The sequence below is a fragment of the Anomaloglossus baeobatrachus genome, chromosome 5, assembly GCF_048569485.1.
Source record: "Anomaloglossus baeobatrachus isolate aAnoBae1 chromosome 5, aAnoBae1.hap1, whole genome shotgun sequence".
NCBI lineage: Eukaryota > Metazoa > Chordata > Amphibia > Anura > Aromobatidae > Anomaloglossus > Anomaloglossus baeobatrachus.
The window spans coordinates 593,851,611-593,872,147 of record NC_134357.1 but is presented as its reverse complement, the minus strand read 5'-3'; the positions used below and the strand labels follow the sequence as shown (position 1 = coordinate 593,872,147).

At 42.1% G+C, this 20,537-nt stretch overlaps 1 protein-coding gene across 1 annotated transcript in view; it reads left to right on the top strand.

Annotated features, from left to right (window-relative positions):
* The first annotated feature begins 8,697 nt into the window (after positions 1-8,697).
* Positions 8,698-20,537, top strand: part of LOC142313179 (uncharacterized) — a 57,365-nt gene continuing 45,525 nt past the window's right edge. Inside the window, exons 1-12 of the mRNA XM_075352163.1 lie at positions 8,698-8,716; positions 9,681-9,918; positions 10,414-10,557; positions 10,751-10,907; positions 11,294-11,321; positions 11,618-11,726; positions 15,399-15,491; positions 15,586-15,649; positions 15,792-15,890; positions 15,985-16,088; positions 16,862-17,000; positions 17,233-17,351. Of these exons, the coding sequence (XP_075208278.1) occupies positions 9,715-9,918; positions 10,414-10,557; positions 10,751-10,907; positions 11,294-11,321; positions 11,618-11,726; positions 15,399-15,491; positions 15,586-15,649; positions 15,792-15,890; positions 15,985-16,088; positions 16,862-17,000; positions 17,233-17,351 (1,260 nt within the window). The 5' untranslated portion in view covers positions 8,698-8,716; positions 9,681-9,714. The remainder of the gene's footprint in view (positions 8,717-9,680; positions 9,919-10,413; positions 10,558-10,750; positions 10,908-11,293; positions 11,322-11,617; positions 11,727-15,398; positions 15,492-15,585; positions 15,650-15,791; positions 15,891-15,984; positions 16,089-16,861; positions 17,001-17,232; positions 17,352-20,537) is intronic.

The following is a 20,537-nucleotide window of genomic DNA, read 5'->3' as shown; positions in this document are numbered from 1 at the left end:
ACTGGATACACTGTATCTACCACATCATTGTATTTTAGAAACTCTGTATGTACCACATTATTATACACTGTATCTACGACATCATTGTACTCTGGATGCACTGTATCTACCACATCATTATACTCTGGATACACTGTATCTACCACATCATTATACACTGGATACACTGTATCTATCACATCATTATACACTGGATACACTGTATCTACCACATCATTATACACTGGATACACTGTATCTACTACATCATTATACTCTGGATACACTGTATCTACCACATCATTGTACACTGGATTCACTGTATCTACCACATCATTATACGCTGGATACACTGTATCTACCACATCATTATACACTGGATACACTGTATCTACCACATCATTATACGCTGGATACACTGTATCTACCACATCATTATACACTGGATACACTGTATCTACTACATCATTATACTCTGGATACACTGTATCTACCACATCATTATACACTGGATACACTATATCTACCACATCATTATACTCTGGATACACTGTATCTACCACATCATTATACACTGGATACACTGTATCTACCACATCATTGTACTCTGGATGCACTGTATCTACCACATCATTGTACTCTGGATACACTGTATCTACCACATCATTATACACTGGATGCACTGTATCTACCACATCATTGTACTCTGGATACACTGTATCTACCACATCATTATACACTGGATACACTGTATCTACCACATCATTATACTCTAGATACACTGTATCTACCACATCATTATACTCTGGATACACTGTATCTACCACATCATTATACACTGGATACACTGTATCTACCACATCATTATACACTGGATACACTGTATCTACCACATCATTCTACACTGGACACACTGTATCTACCACATCATTGTACTCTGGATACACTGTATCTACCACATCATTATACACTGGATACACTGTATCTACCACATCATTGTACTCTGGATGCACTGTATCTACCACATCATTGTACTCTGGATACACTGTATCTACCACATCATTATACACTGGATACACTGTATCTACCACATCTTCTTACACTGGATACACTGTATCTACCACATCATTATACACTGAGTACACTGTATCTATCACATCATTATACACTGGATACACTGTATCTACCACATCATTGTACTCTGGATGCACTGTATCTATCACATCATTATACACTGGATACACTGTATCTACCACATCATTGTAATCTGGATACACTGTATCTACCACATCATTATACTCTGGATACACTGTATCTACCACATCATTATACACTGGATACACTGTATCTATCACATCATTATACACTGGATACACTGTATCTACCACATCATTGTACTCTGGATACAATGTATCTACCACATCATTATACTCTGGATACACTGTATCTACCACATCATTACACACTGGATACACTGTATCTACCACATCATTGTAATCTGGATACACTGTATCTACCACATCATTATACTCTGGATACACTGTATCTACCACATCATTGTACTCTGGATGCACTGTATCTACCACATCATTATACGCTGGATACACTGCATCTACCACATCATTATACACTGGATACACTGTATCTACCACATCATTGTACTCTGGATGCACTGTATCTACCACATCATTATACACTGGATATACTGTATCTACCACATCATTATACACTGGATACACTGTATCTACCACATCATTGTACTCTGGATGCACTGTATCTACCACATCATTATACACTGGATACACTGTATCTACCACATCATTATACACTGGATACACTGTATCTACCACATCATTACACTCTGGATACACTGTATCTACCACATCATTATACTCTGGATACACTGTATCTACCAGATCATTATACACTGGATACACTGTATCTACCACATCATTATACTCTGGATACACTGTATCTACCAGATCATTATACACTGGATACACTGTATCTACCACATCATTATACTCTGGATACACTGTATCTACCACATCATTATACACTGGATACACTGTATCTACCACATCATTATACACTGGATACACTGTATCTACCACATCATTATACACTCGATACACTGTATCTACCACATCATTGTACTCTGGATACACTGTATCTACCACATCATTATACACTGGATACACTGTATCTACCACATCATTATACTCTGGATACACTGTATCTACCACATCATTATACACTGGATACACTGTATCTACCACATCATTATACTCTGGATACACTGTATCTACCACATCATTATACACTGGATACACTGTATCTACCACATCATTATACACTGGATACACTGTATCTATCACATCATTATACACTGGATACACTGTATCTACCACATCATTATACACTGGATACACTGTATCTACCACATCATTGTACTCTGGATACACTGTATCTACCACATCATTATACACTGGATACACTGTATCTATCACATCATTATACACTGGATACACTGTATCTACCACATCATTATACTCTGGATACACTGTATCTACCACATCATTATACACTGGATACATTGTATCTACCACATCATTATACTCTGGATACACTGTATCTATCACAACATTGTACACTGGATTCACTGTATCTATCACATCATTATACACTGGATACACTGTATCTACCACATCATTATACACTGGATACACTGTATCTACTACATCATTATACTCTGGATACACTGTATCTACCACATCATTGTACACTGGATTCACTGTATCTACCACATCATTATACGCTGGATACACTGTATCTACCACATCATTATACACTGGATACACTGTATCTACTACATCATTATACTCTGGATACACTGTATCTACCACATCATTATACACTGGATACACTGTATCTACCACATCATTATACTCTGGATACACTGTATCTACCACATCATTATACACTGGATACACTGTATCTACCACATCATTGTACTCTGGATGCACTGTATCTACCACATCATTGTACTCTGGATACACTGTATCTACCACATCATTATACACTGGATGCACTGTATCTACCACATCATTGTACTCTGGATACACTGTATCTACCACATCATTATACACTGGATACACTGTATCTACCACATCATTATACTCTAGATACACTGTATCTACCACATCATTATACTCTGGATACACTGTATCTACCACATCATTATACACTGGATACACTGTATCTACCACATCATTATACACTGGATACACTGTATCTACCACATCATTCTACACTGGACACACTGTATCTACCACATCATTGTACTCTGGATACACTGTATCTACCACATCATTATACACTGGATACACTGTATCTACCACATCATTGTACTCTGGATGCACTGTATCTACCACATCATTGTACTCTGGATACACTGTATCTACCACATCATTATACACTGGATACACTGTATCTACCACATCTTCTTACACTGGATACACTGTATCTACCACATCATTATACACTGAGTACACTGTATCTATCACATCATTATACACTGGATACACTGTATCTACCACATCATTGTACTCTGGATGCACTGTATCTATCACATCATTATACACTGGATACACTGTATCTACCACATCATTGTACTCTGGATACACTGTATCTACCACATCATTATACTCTGGATACACTGTATCTACCACATCATTACACACTGGATACACTGTATCTACCACATCATTGTAATCTGGATACACTGTATCTACCACATCATTATACTCTGGATACACTGTATCTACCACATCATTATACACTGGATACACTGTATCTATCACATCATTATACACTGGATACACTGTATCTACCACATCATTGTACTCTGGATACAATGTATCTACCACATCATTATACTCTGGATACACTGTATCTACCACATCATTACACACTGGATACACTGTATCTACCACATCATTGTAATCTGGATACACTGTATCTACCACATCATTATACTCTGGATACACTGTATCTACCACATCATTGTACTCTGGATGCACTGTATCTACCACATCATTATACGCTGGATACACTGCATCTACCACATCATTATACACTGGATACACTGTATCTACCACATCATTGTACTCTGGATGCACTGTATCTACCACATCATTATACACTGGATATACTGTATCTACCACATCATTATACACTGGATACACTGTATCTACCACATAATTATACACTGGATACACTGTATCTACCACATCATTGTACTCTGGATGCACTGTATCTACCACATCATTATACACTGGATACACTGTATCTACCACATCATTATACACTGGATACACTGTATCTACCACATAATTATACACTGGATACACTGTATCTACCACATCATTGTACTCTGGATGCACTGTATCTACCACATCATTATACACTGGATATACTGTATCTACCACATCATTATACACTGGATACACTGTATCTACCACATCATTATACTCTGAATACACTGTATCTACCACATCATTGTACTCTGGATACACTGTATCTACCACATCATTATACACTGGATACACTGTATCTACCACATCATTATACTCTGGATACACTGTATCTACCACATCATTATACACTGGATACACTGTATCTACCACATCATTATACACTGGATACATTGTATCTATCACATCATTATACACTGGATACACTGTATCTACCACATCATTATACACTGGATACACTGTATCTGCCACATCATTATGCACTGGATACACTGTATCTACCACATCATTGTACGCTGGATACACTGTATCTACCACATCAATGTACTTTGGATACACTGTATCTACCACATCATTGTACTCTGGATACACTGTATCTACCACATCATTGTACTCTGGATACACTGTATCTACCACATCATTATACTCTGGATACACTGTATCTACCACATCATTATACACTGGATACACTGTATCTACCACATCATTATACACTGGATACACTGTATCTACCACATCATTATGCACTGGATACACTGTATCTACCACATCATTATACTCTGGATACACTGTATCTATCACATCATTATACACTGGATACACTGTATCTACCACATCATTGTACTCTGGATACACTGTATCTACCACATCATTATACACTGGATACACTGTATCTACCACATCATTATACACTGGATACACTGTATCTACCACATCATTATACACTGGATACACTGTATCTACCACATCATTGTACTCTGGATACACTGTATCTACCACATCATTATACTCTAGATACACTGTATCTACCACATCATTACACTCTGGACACACTGTATCTACCACATCATTATACTCTGGATACACTGTATCTACCACATCATTGTACTCTGGATACACTGTATCTACCACATCATTATACACTGGATACACTGTATCTATCACATCATTATACACTGGATACACTGTATCTACCACATCATTGTACTCTGGATACACTGTATCTACCACATCATTATGCACTGGATACACTGTATCTACCACATCATTATACTCTGGATACACTGTATCTATCACATCATTATACACTGGATACACTGTATCTACCACATGATTGTACTCTGGATACACTGTATCTACCACATCATTATACTCTGGATACACTGTATCTACCACATCATTACACACTGGATACACTGTATCTACCACATCATTATACACTGGATACACTGTATTTACCACATCATTATACACTGGATGCACTGTATCTACCACATCATTATTCTCTGGATACACTGTATCTACCACATCATTATACACTGGATACACTGTATCTACCACATCATTATACACTGGATGCACTGTATCTACCACATCATTATACTCTGGATACACTGTATCTACCACATCATTATACTCTGGATACACTGTATCTACCACATCATTATACACTGGATACACTGTATCTACCACATCATTATACACTGGATACACTGTATCTACCACATAATTATACACTGGATACACTGTATCTACCACATCATTGTACTCTGGATACACTGTATCTACCACATCATTATACACTGGATACACTGTATCTACCACATCATTATACACTGGATACACTGTATCTACCACATAATTATACACTGGATACACTGTATCTACCACATCATTATACACTGGATACACTGTATCTACCACATAATTATACACTGGATACACTGTATCTACCACATCATTGTACTCTGGATACACTGTATCTACCAGATCATTATACTCTGGATACACTATATCTACCACATCATTATACACTGGATACATTGTATCTATCACATCATTATACACTGGATACACTGTATCTACCACATCATTATACACTGGATACACTGTATCTACCACATCATTATACACTGGATAAACTGTATCTATCACATCATTATACTCTGGATACACTGTATCTACCACATCATTATACACTGGATACACTGTATCTACCACATCATTATACACTGGATACACTGTATCTACCACATCATTGTACTCTGGATACACTGTATCTACCACATCATTATACACTGGATACACTGTATCTACCACATCATTATACTCTGGATACACTGTATCTACCACATCATTATACACTGTATACACTGTATCTTCCACATCATTATACACTGGATACACTGTATCTACCACATAATTATACACTGGATACACTGTATCTACCACATCATTGTACTCTGGATACACTGTATCTACCACATCATTTTACACTGGATACACTGTATCTACCACATCATTATACACTGGATACACTGTATCTACCACATAATTATACACTGGATACACTGTATCTACCACATCATTATACACTGGATACACTGTATCTACCACATAATTATACACTGGATACACTGTATCTACCACATCATTATACTCTGGATACACTGTATCTACCACATCATTATACACTGGATACACTGTATCTACCACATCATTATACTCTAGATACACTGTATCTACCACATAATTATACTCTGGATACACTGTATCTACCACATCATTATACACTGGATACACTGTATCTACCACATCATTATACACTGGATACACTGTATCTACCACATCATTATACACTGGATACACTGTATCTACCACATCATTATACTCTGGATACACTGTATCTACCACATCATTATACTCTGGATACACTGTATCTACCACATCATTATACACTGGATACACTGTATGTACCACATCATTGTACTCTGGATACACGGTATCTACCACATCATAATACTCTGGATACACTGTATCTACCACATCATTATACTCTGGATACACTGTATCTACCACATCATTATACTCTGGATACACTGTATCTACCACATCATTATACTCTGGATACACTGTATCTACCACATCATTATACACTGGATACACTGTATCTATCACATCATTGTATTTTGGAAACTCTGTATCTACCACATCATTATACACTGGATGCACTGTATCTACCACATCATTATACACTGGATACACTGTATCTACCACATCATTATACACTGGATACACTGTATCTACCACATCATTATACACTGGATACACTGTATCTACCGCATCATTGTACTCTGGATACACTGTATCTACCACATCATTGTACTCTGGATACACTGTATCTACCACATCATTGTACTCTGGATACACTGTATCTACCACATCATTATACACTGGATACACTGTATCTACCACATCATTATACACTGGATACACTGTATCTACCACATCATTATACACTGGATACACTGTATCTACCACATCATTGTACTCTGGATACACTGTATCTACCACATCATTATACACTGGATACACTGTATCTACTACATCATTGTACTCTGGATACACTGTATCTACCACATCATTATACACTGGATACACTGTATCTACCACATCATTGTATTCTGGATACACTGTATCTACCACATCATTATACACTGGATACACTGTATCTACCACATCATTGTACTCTGGATACACTGTATCTACCACATCATTATACACTGGATACACTGTATCTACTACATAATTGTACACTGGATACACTGTATCTACTACATCATTGTACACTGGATGCACTGTATCTACCACATCATTATACACTGGATACACTGTATCTACCACATCATTGTACTCTTGATACACTGTATCTACCACATCATTATACACTGGATACACTGTATCTACCACATCATTGTACTCTGGATACACTGTATCTACCACATCATTATACACTGGATACACTGTATCTACCACATCATTATACACTGGATACACTGTATCTACCACATCATTGTACTCTGGATTCACTGTATCTACCACATCATTATACACTGGATACACTGTATCTACCACATCGTTATACACTGGATACACTGTATCTACCACATCATTGTACTCTGGATTCACTGTATCTACCACATCATTATACACTGGATACACTGTATCTACCACATCATTGTACTCTGGATACAATGTATCTACCACATCATTATACACTGGATACACTGTATCTACCACATCATTGTACTCTGGATACAATGTATCTACCACATCATTATACACTGGATACACTGTATTTTTCACTATTCTTCTTCTCCTCTTTCAGGCCTGTTCGCTCTTTTCTGCCGTTACTTTTGCAGGTGAGAGTTACGATATTTCATGGCTTAGTTGTTCTATGTATGTAATTATCCGATGATCGTTGCAGCGCTTTGCACTTTATGTACCGTCAGTCGTTTAGGAAGTTTCTGATTGACACAAGTTTTAGTTTTCCCAATTTGCTACATCAGGGGTTTTGGCTTTTTTAGGCGGATGTTTCTATGGTTACTGACGTTTAACTATAAACATTCCCTAAGTTTTACCCTTTTATTGACAAATGCACTAAGTTTCTGTAACTTTTTGGGCTGGGGGTCCCGAGACTGGAAGCCAAAACGCCGACTTGTCGGAGCCTCACCTGCACTGGTTCAGTCTGCAGAATTAGAGAAATAAAATAATTGGTGGTTAATAGTGTCTGTCAGCCCCTGCTGCTGTCCATCAGCTCGTGCCATTGACCGTCAGCCCTCACCACTGACCATCAGCCTCCATTGTTGGCCATAAGCTTGCGCCTTCTGTCCGTAAGCCCATGACTCCTGTTCATGTTCATAAGTCTGCAGTTTCTGTCTGTCGGTCCATGCCTTCTGTCTGTAAGCCCGCACCGCTATCCGTCAGCTTCTGCCGCCATCTATCACCCCTCGTCGCTGTCCGTCAGCCCCCATTGTTGTCAGTTAGTCCAAGCCTTCTGTCCAGAAGCTCGCGACTTCTGTCCTTCACCCCTCATCGCTGTCCATCAGCCCCCGTTCTTGCCCGAAAATCCAAGCCTTCTGTCCATAAGCCCGTGCCTTCTGTCCATAGCCTGTGCCTTCTGTCCTTCACCCCTCATCGCTGTCCGTCAGCCCCAGTTCTTGCCCGTATGTCCAAGCCTTCTGTCCATAAGCCCGAACCTTCTGTTCTTCAGCCCTTTCCACTGTCCACCAGCCCCCACCGCTCTCTCCATCATGTCTGAAACACTGTGTGCTGGTGTGGTGGAGCGGCGTGACACCATCACTCATCTTCTGCTTCTTCCTCTAGGAGTTGTGGTGCCGGCATCTTGTGAACCGCAGCCATGAGTTCGGATGCGGAAATGGCGGTGTTTGGGCCGGCCGCTCAGTTTCTCCGGAAATCTGAGAAGGAGCGAATCGAAGCCCAGAACAAACCGTTCGATGCAAAAACATCAATGTTCGTGGTGGATGCAAAGGAATCGTATGTGAAGAGCACGTTGACCAGCAAGGAAGGGGGGAAAGCCACAGTAAAGACCGAGGGGGGACAGGTAAGAACCCAAAATACGAGGAGGAAAAATGGGCCCAGGATAATGACACTGACCCTTGGGGAACATGATAAGGACTGTCACAAACAGCCCTCTGCCACCCCCTATTGTCAGGACAATTATGCAATTGACCTATCACAGAGAGATTATATATATATATATATATATATATATATATATATACATATGTACCTCTGGCACCATCACTGCTAAGTTCTACAATAAGCCAATAAAGTTAGCTGCCACCACTGATCGTTTATGCAGGTAGATTGGATACCACTTAAAGTAACGTTTGATTTCGGGGTTGTAGTTATAGAGCAAGGGGAATGAAGCTATTGAATTTTAAATGTTTTTTTCCAAAAGAATAGGCAAATGTCACTATGTGACTGCAGGATAGTGAGGGCAGGGGGCTCCTATAGTGTCCCTGACACTGGGGTACAGGATAATGACACTGTGATAGAGGATAATGGCACTGATAATATGTATGTTTGCCCCCAGACTGTAACAGTCAAAGATGACCAAATTTTCCCCATGAACCCTCCAAAGTACGATAAGATAGAAGACATGGCAATGATGACTCACCTGAATGAGCCGGCCGTCCTTTATAACCTCAAAGAGCGTTACGCGGCCTGGATGATCTACGTAAGTGCCCTGCTCTTTCAGGTCAGGATGGGACGAGTGGTGAGATGGCCTTTTCAATTTCTGAGTCTTTGTAGCTGGAGGCAGTGAGTTTCTGAATGCTCAACTGGGAATTGTAGACTGTATTGAATCCACAGCCACGCCCTTGGTCTTATTTGGTCACCATTAAGACATTTTCCTTCCTGTTTGACCACAGACATATTCGGGTCTGTTCTGTGTCACCGTGAACCCCTACAAGTGGCTGCCGGTGTACAACCCCGAGGTGGTGGCTGGATACCGGGGTAAAAAGCGTCAGGAGGCCCCACCACACATCTTCTCCATCTCTGATAATGCCTATCAGGCCATGCTGACTGGTGAGTGTCTTCGGAAATGTTGTAGGATCTTCTCTGGAGAGCGGGTTGGATGTCCGCGGGGGGAATCTATAGATCAAAACTGGCTGAAGGGTCCATACTATGGAGCAGACTCATCGATAATGGAGAAATAATGGGGCAGATGTAGGATGGCTTGTCCGGGCTGGATCTCAGGACATTTGGTGGACCATAGATGGTCATAGCAATCTTCTGGATATAGTGGTCCCTCCAGCTTTCAGAGGTGGATACCCGGTTATGGGGTCATTCCCAGCCCAATAGAGGTTAGACCCCAGAATAACCAGACCCCAGGGCCTTCAGGCAGTGAGTACGGTCCATGAAACCAGTGATAAGACTCTCCAGGACTAAAGACATATCTTCTTTCTCCATAGATCGTGAGAACCAGTCCATCCTGATCACGTACGTAATTTGTTCAATATATCTTATCCCTTCATCCAATTATTGAAAATTGTTACAACAATCCCCCATGAAAACTCTTCTGCTACATCCCATGACAACACAGCTGCCAGAGGGGCAGGAAATATTATCATGGGGACAATGGCCTTCACGGTGTCTCCAATGATAACACTCAAAAACACTGTTCGACCTTCCCGATTTGTCACGTCCAAAAATACCTGGCTCATATATCGCACACTTCTAAGTTTTCTATATAAAAAAAATAAATCTCTGGTTTCTTATTATTTTTTTGTTCCCAGTGGAGAATCCGGTGCCGGGAAAACGGTGAATACGAAACGCGTCATCCAGTATTTTGCAACAATTGCAGCTGTTGGTGACAAGAAGAAAGAAGAAGCTTCTAAGAACAAGGTCTGTCTCTTATCTATCCATCTCTCCAGCTATCTGTAAACCTGGCCCGGTGAATACTTTATCTTAAACACCTGGCACTACAACTACCAGAATGGACCTCCAGGTTTACACCACGTCTGTGGTACATTCCTGCCGTTTACAATGTGGGCCGTCACGATCTTACATATGCCTTCATCTGCCTAAAGCCATGGGGCTTGGCACCATTCCTTTCCAGACCAGAGAGTCTTCTCCGTCAACTTGGGCTTCAGCCCTTGAGACACAGTCTGTTACTGTCACCAGACCCATTTTAGTCAACCTAGATATTAGGTCAGCCTCTTCATCACACCTCTCTCTCCATGACCGCCTTCAACGGTTAGTGTGGTAGTGAGACTCACATATAGTCAAAACTGTTGTCTTGTCTAACTGTAGAAGACCCTTTCTCTCAGGTGGTCTCTTCAGAAAGGCTTCCAGACCTCTTCCCACAGTCTAGCAGCCTCCTCACAATGACTCCTGTCAGTGCACACACTCTTTCAGAGGTTGCTTCTCACACACTGCCATGTGCCAAACAAACAGTCTCCCTATACCAACTGAGACACACCCATGAGTGGAGGTATGTAGAAAGCCAGACCCACCAATCTCTACAACTATAGTGTCGTAGTGAGACTCACTTATAGTCAAAACTATTGGCTTGTCTGACTCTGAGTTATCTAGTACACTTCTCAAGTATCCCATTGACCTTGCCCAGTATTCCTACATGTATTTTAAGTCTGTAGCTTGAGAGTATTGTAGCCCTTCTATGCACTGACCCTGGTCAGCACGAAGAGGACCCTTTCTTCTCTCAGGTGGTCCCTTCAGAAAGGCTTCCATACCTCTTCCCACAGTCTAGCAGCCTCTTCACACTGACTCCTGTCAGTGCACACACTCTCTCAGAGGTTGCTTCTCACACACTGCCATGTGCCAAACAAACAGTCTCATTATACCAACTGATACACACCCATGGGTGGAGGTATGTAGATAGCCAGATCTACCCATCTCTACAGCTATCTATAAACCTGGCCCTGTGAATACTTTAACAAAACATGTGGCACTTCAAAAAAACAGAATGGACCTCCAGGTTTACCCCTCCACTGTGGTACAAACCTGCCATTTATAAGGTCATCATCTTATATATCCTCTTCTCTGCCAAAAGTCGTGGGTTTTGGCACCATTCCTTTCTAGACCAGAGAGTCTTTGCTATCATTTTGGGCTTCAGACCTTGAGACACAGTCTGTCAGTGTCACCAGACCCTTTTTGGTCAACTCATCTATACGATTAGACTCTTTGTCAGCTCTCTCTCTCCATAACCACCTCCAATGGTTAGTATGGTAGTGGGGCTCACTTATAGTCGAAACTATATTGTCTGGTCTAACTCTGAATTATCTAGTACCCTTCTCATGTATCCCACTGACCACAGACAGTAGTCCTACATGTTTTTCAAGTCCGCACCTTCAGAGTATCGCATCCCTTCTATGCATGAAGAGGACACTTTCTTCTCCCAGGTGGTCTCTTCAGAAAGGCTTCCATACCTCTTCCCATAGTCTAGCAGCCACTTAACACTGACTCCTGTCAGTGCACACACTCTCTCAGAGGTTGCTTCTCACACACTGCCATGTGCCAAACAAACAGTCTCATTATACCAACTGATACACACCCATGGGTGGAGGTATGTAGATAGCCAGACCCACCAATCTCTACAACTATAGTGTCGTAGTGAGACTCACTTATAGTCAAAACTATTGGCTTGTCTGACTCTGAGTTATCTAGTACACTTCTCAAGTATCCCACTGACCTTGGCCAGTATTCCTACATGTATTTCAAGTCTGTACCTTGAGAGTATTGTAGCCCTTCTATGCACTGACCCTGGTCAGCACGAAGAGGACCCTTTCTTCTCCCAGGTGGTCTCTTCAGAAAGGCTTCCATACCTCTTCCCACAGTCTAGCAGCCTCTTCACACTGACTCCTGTCAGTGCACACACTCTCTCTCTCACACACTGCCATGTGCCAAACAAACAGTCTCACTATACCAACTGATACACACACATGGGTGGAGGTATGTAGATAGCCAGATCTACCCATCTCTACAGCTATCTATAAACCTGGCCCTGTGAATAATTTAACAAAACCTGTATCACTACCAAAACCAGGATGGATCTTTAGGTTTACACCTCTTTTGTGGTACATACCTACGATTTACAATGTAGCCTGTCAATATTATGGCTATCCTCTTCTCTGTCTAAAACCATGGAGTTTGGCACCATTCCTTTCAAGACTAGAGAGTCTTCCATATCGACTATGGACTTCAGTTCCTGAGACACAGTCTGTCAGTGTCACCAGACCCTTTTAAGTCAAGCCATCTATTAGGTCAGCCTCTTTGTTAGACCTCTCCTTCCATGACCGCCTCCAATGGTTACTGTGGTAGTAGGCCTCACTTATAGTCAAAACTATTGGCTTGTCTGACTCTGAGTTATATAGTACACTTTTCATGTATCCCACTGACCACAGACAGTATTCCTACATGTATTTCAAGTCCATACCTTTAGAGCATTGCAGCCCTTATATGCACTGACCCCAGTTAGCACGAAGAGGACCCTTTCTTCACCCAGGTGGTCTCTTCAGAGAGGCTTCAATACCTCTTCCGACAGTTTAGCAGCCTCTTCACACTGACTCCTGTCAGTGCACACACTCTTTCGGAGGTTGCTTTTCACACACTGCCATGTGCCAAACAAACAGTCTCACTATACCAACTGAGACACACCCATGGGTGGAGGTATGTAGATAGCCAGATCCACCAATCTCTACAACTATAGTGTCTTGTCTAAAACTATCGGCTTGTCTGACTCTAAGTTATCTAGTACACTTCTCGAGTATCCCACTGACCTTGGCCAGTTTTCTACATGTATTTCAAGTCCATACCTTCAGAGCATTGCAGCCCTTATATGCACTGACCCCAGTTAGCACGAAGAGGACCCTTTCTTCACCCAGGTGGTCTCTTCAGAGAGGCTTCAAGACCTCTTTCTACAGTTTAGCAGCCTCTTCACACTGACTCCTGTCAGTGCACACACTCTTTCGGAGGTTGCTTCTCACACACTGCCATGTGCCAAACAAACAGTCTCATTATACCAACTGAGACACACCCATGGGTGGAGGTATGTAGATAGCCAGATCCACCAATCTCTACAACTATAGTGTCTTGTCTAAAACTACTATCGGCTTGTCTGACTCTAAGTTATCTAGTACACTTCTCGAGTATCCCACTGACCTTGGCCAGTATTCCTACATGTATTTCAAGTCCATACCTTCAGAGCATTGCAGCCCTTATATGCACTGACCCCAGTTAGCACGAAGAGGACCCTTTCTTCACCCAGGTGGTCTCTTCAGAGAGGCTTCAAGACCTCTTTCCGCAGTTTAGCAGCCTCTTCACACTGACTCCTGTCAGTGCACACACTCTCTCTCTCACACAGTGCCATGTGCCAAACAAACAGTCTCATTATACCAACTGAGACACACCCATGGGTGGAGGTATGTAGATAGCCAGATCCACCCATCTCTCCAGCTATCTATAAACCTGGCCCTGTGAATACTTTATCAAAACCTGTGACACTACGAAATCCAGAATCTATCTATCTCTTTATTTATCTATTGACTTCTACTACAGGGAACTCTGGAGGATCAGATTATCCAGGCGAATCCACTGCTAGAGGCGTTTGGTAATGCCAAGACTGTCAGGAATGACAACTCCTCCCGCTTTGTACGTTCTGATGTTCCTGGTATTTTGTTATTGCTTTTTATGCTCCTTGTTTCCAGTCTAATCACTGATATTATAAATTATGTTTATTTTTTAGGGTAAATTCATCAGAATCCATTTTGGCACCACGGGAAAGCTGGCCTCTGCTGATATAGAAACCTGTGAGTGGGAAATGGACAATTTTGGTTTTCTTTCGAGACACACGAGACTCGGCTGTAAACGGCAGAGAATGCAAACCATTGAGTCTAGGGTTACATTCTGTCACAGATTTAGTTATCATTGCCTGATTTTGTTGATTTTCAGATCTGCTGGAGAAATCCCGAGTGACTTTTCAGCTGAAAGCTGAGAGAAGCTACCACATCTTCTACCAGATCATGTCCAACAAGAAGCCCGAGCTGATCGGTGAGGAGGAACATCTGAGGTTCAAAAACATCCCCGAATCCTCTAAATGTGTTGTATCTTTTATAATCTTTATTATTGTGCTTTTTTTGCCCAGACATGCTCTTGATTACAACAAATCCCTACGACTTCCCATTTGTCAGCCAAGGTGAAATCACCGTGGCCAGCATTGATGATGCTGATGAGTTGATGGCCACTGATGTAAGTATTATTGTTACTCGCTGTTTATAAATTAAAAGGAAGTACTCCCCATACTGGAACATACATTTTCCAAGACAATCCTTTGCTAAAAAGGGGCAAACGTATGCTACTTTTGTGTAAGGGTAGTCCCAAAAGCAGTGCCTAAATATTGACTTTAATAATTATTGGAAAATACAGGACATACAAAGTTAAAGGGGATTTTTCACTTGACATAAATATGTAATCTTTTTAAATGGTGTAAATGCCGCTGTTCTCCTGAATCCGGCGTTGTTTTTCTTTTGTTCCTACGCCTCTCCGTTCCAGAGATACAGCTACTTCTTCCCGGTATGAAAATCTAGTGTGCAGTGGGGGTGGTCCTCAAAAAGACGTCCCACAGGAAACAGCAGAAGACCACGCCCACTTTGTTTAAAAGAGGAGATTTATATAGAAGGAAGAGGAGGCTGTATCTCTGGAATGGAGAGGCGCAGGAACAAAAGAAAAACAGATCTGGATTCAGGAGAACAGCGGCATTCACGTGAGGTAAAGAAAATGAAATATTTATGACAAGTGGCAGATTCCTTTAAATGGGTTGTTTCTTGGGAAAAAAAAACCTTTTTGAGAATGTGGTTGCCAAATCTTAGAAAATCAACTATTTGTGCAGGGTAAATGTGGTACTACATGGTGGTTATTGACATGCATAGTTAGTTGTCCACATAGGGCAGTTACAAAAAAATAACAACACGCCCTGTAATTTGGGGCGAAGTGTTGAGTGACTATGACTTCCTAATCCACAGAACGCTATTGATATCCTGGGATTCTCCGCTGATGAGAAGGTCTCAATTTACAAGCTGACAGGTGCTGTAATGCACTACGGTAACATGAGGTTCAAGCAGAAGCAGCGAGAGGAGCAGGCCGAGCCCGACGGCACCGAGGGTGAGCATTGGGGTCTCCGGAAAATACACATCAGGCAAAGTGAGGGGTAGTAATCCAAGAAATAGTAATAAAAAAAAATGAGGATGAATTTAAAAACATGAAACGTAAAACGGTGTGAAAATTATTCATCCTGAATTTCTAGCGCCAACTCCTGGCCATAGATTGTGTTGCAGTTTTCCATAATATTTGATATCATTTTATGTTATTGGATATTCTGATTTGTTCCCTCTAGTTGCTGACAAGGCTGCCTACTTGATGAACCTGAACTCCGCAGATCTGCTGAAAGCGCTCTGCTACCCCAGAGTGAAGGTCGGAAATGAATTTGTCACCAAAGGCCAAACCGTGCAGCAGGTGGGTGTCCATATATCCAGATGTTCATCACCTGGGTGGGACTAACCCAATGTGAGCTAGAGGATAGTCTGTGATACGGTAGCTAGTCCGAGCTGTGATACAGAGGTTAGTCCAGGCTGTGAGACAAAGGATAGTCCAGGCTGTGATTTAGAGGATAGTTTGGGCTGTGATATAGTGGACAGTCTGGGCTGTGATACAGAAGATAGTCTGGGCTGTGATACAGAGGATAGTCCACGCTTTGATACAGAGGATAGTCAGGGCTGTGATATAGTGGACAGTCTGGGCTGTGATATAGTGGACAGTCTGGGCTGTGATACAGAGGATGGTCAGGGCTGTGATTTAGAGGATAGTCTGGGCTGTGATATAGTGGACAGTCTGGGCTGTGATACAGAGGATAGTCGAGGCTGTGATACAGTGGATATTCTGGTCTGTGATACAGAGGATTGTCAAGGCTGTGATAAAGAGGATAGTCCAGGCTGGGATACAGAGGATAGTCTGAGCTGTGACGCAGAGGATAGTCTGAGCTGTGATACAGAGGATAGTTTGTGGTGTAATACAGAGGATAGTCCGCGCTGTGATACAGTGGATAGTCCGCGCTGTGATACAGTGGATAGTCTGGGCTGTGATACAGTGGATAGTCTGGGCTGTGATACAGAGGATAGTCCGCGCTGCGATACAGAGGATAGTCCGGGCTGTGATATCGTGGATATTCTGAGCTGTGATACAGAGGATAGTTTGTGCTGTAATAGAGAGGATAGTCCAGGCTGTGATACAGTGGATAGTCTGGGCTGTGATACAGTGGATAGTCTGAGTTGTGATACAGAGGATTGTCCTGGCTGTGATATCGTGGATATTCTGAGCTGTGATACAGAGGATAGTCTGGCCTGTGATATAGTGGATATTCTGGGCTGTGATTTAGAGGATAGTCTGGGCAGTGATACAGAGGATAGTCTGGGCAGTGATACAGAGGATAGTCCGGGCTGTGATACAGAGGATAGTCCGGGCTGTGATACAGAGGATAGTCTGGGCAGTGATACAGAGGATAGTCCGGGCTGTGATACAGAGGATAGTCCAGGCTGTGATACAAAGGATAGTCTGGGCTGTGATATAGAGGATAGTCTGGGCTGTGATACAGAGGATAGTCCGTGCTGTGATATCGTGGATATTCTGAGCTTTGATACAGAGGATAGTCTGGCCTGTGATATAGTGGATATTCTGGGCTGTGATTTAGAGGATAGTCTGGGCAGTGATACAGAGGATAGTCCGGGCTGTGATACAGAGGATAGTCTGGGCAGTGATACAGAGGATAGTCCGGGCTGTGATACAGAGGATAGTCCGGGCTGTGATACAAAGGATAGTCTGGGCTGTGATATAGAGGATAGTCTGGGCTGTGATACAGAGGATTGTCCGGGCTGTGATATCGTGGATATTCTGAGCTGTGATACAGAGGATAGTCTGGCCTGTGATATAGTGGATATTCTGGGCTGTGATTTAGAGGATAGTCTGGGCAGTGATACAGAGGATAGTCTGGGCTGTGATACAGTGGATAGTCTGGGCAGTGATATAGAGGATAGTCCGGGCTGTGATACAGAGGATAGTCCGGGCTGTGATACAAAGGATAGTCTGGCCTGTGATATAGAGGATAGTCTGGGCTGTGATACAGAGGATAGTCCACGCTGTGATACAGAGGATAGTCGAGGCTGTAATACAGAGGATAGTCTGAGCTGTGATACAGTGGACAGTCCAGGATGTGATACAGAGGATAGTCCGGGCTGTGATTTAGAGGATAGTCTGGGCTGTGATAAAGAGGATAGTCTGGGCTGTGATACAGTGAAGTATCTGAGCTGTGATACAGTGGATAGTCTGAGCTGTGATATAGTGGATATTCTGGGCTGTGATACAGAGGATAGTCCTGGCTGTGATTTAGAGGATAGTCCGGGCTGTGATACACTGGATATTCTGGGTTGTGATATAATGGATATTCTGGGCTGTGATACAGAGGATTGTCTGGGCTGTGATACAGAGGATAGTCTGGCCTGTGATATAGTGGATATTCTGGTCTGTGATACAGAGGATAGTCCAGGCTGTGATACAGTGGATAGTCTGAGCTGTGACACAGAGGATAGTCTGAGCTGTAATACAGAGGATAATCCAGGCTGTGATACAGAGGATAATCCAGGCTGTGATACAGTGGATAGTCTGGGCTGTGATACAGTGGATATTCTGAGTTGTGATACAGAGGATTGTTTGGGCTGTGATACAGTGGATATTCTGGGTTGTGATACAGAGGATAGTCTGGGCTGTGATACAGAGGATAGCCTGGCCTGTGATATAGTGGATATTCTGGGCTGTGATACAGTGGATATTCTGAGTTGTGATACAGAGGATTGTTTGGGCTGTGATACAGTCGATATTCTGGGTTGTGATACAGAGGATAGTCTGGGCTGTGATACAGTGGATAGTCCGGGCTGTGATACAGAAGATAGTCCGGGCTGTGATGCAGAGGATAGTCTGGCCTGTGATATAGTGGATATTCTGGGCTGTGATACAGAGGATAGTCTGGGCTGTGATACAGAGGATAGTCTGGGCTGTGATACAGAGGATAGTCTGGGCTGTGATACAGAGGATAGTCCGGGCTGTGATACAGAGGATAGTCCGGGCTGTGATACAGAGGATAGCCTGGCCTGTGATATAGTGGATATTCTGGGTTGTGATATAGTGGATATTCTGGGCTGTGATACAGAGGATAGTCCGGGCTGTGATACAGAAGATAGTCCGGGCTGTGATGCAGAGGATAGTCTGGCCTGTGATATAGTGGATATTCTGGGCTGTGATACAGAGGATAGTCTGGGCTGTGATACAGAGGATAGTCTGGGCTGTGATACAGAGGATAGTCCTGGCTGTGATACAGAGGATAGTCCGGGCTGTGATACAGAGGATAGCCTGGCCTGTGATATAGTGGATATTCTGGGTTGTGATATAGTGGATATTCTGGGCTGTTACACAGTGGATAGTCCAGGTTGTGATACAGAGGATTGTCCGGGCTGTGATATAGTGGATATTCTGGGCTGTGATATAGAGGATAGTCCGGGCTGTGATATAGTGGATATTCTGAGTTGTGATACAGAGGATAGTCTGGGCTGGGATACAGTGGATATTCTGGCCTGTGATATAGTGGATATTCTG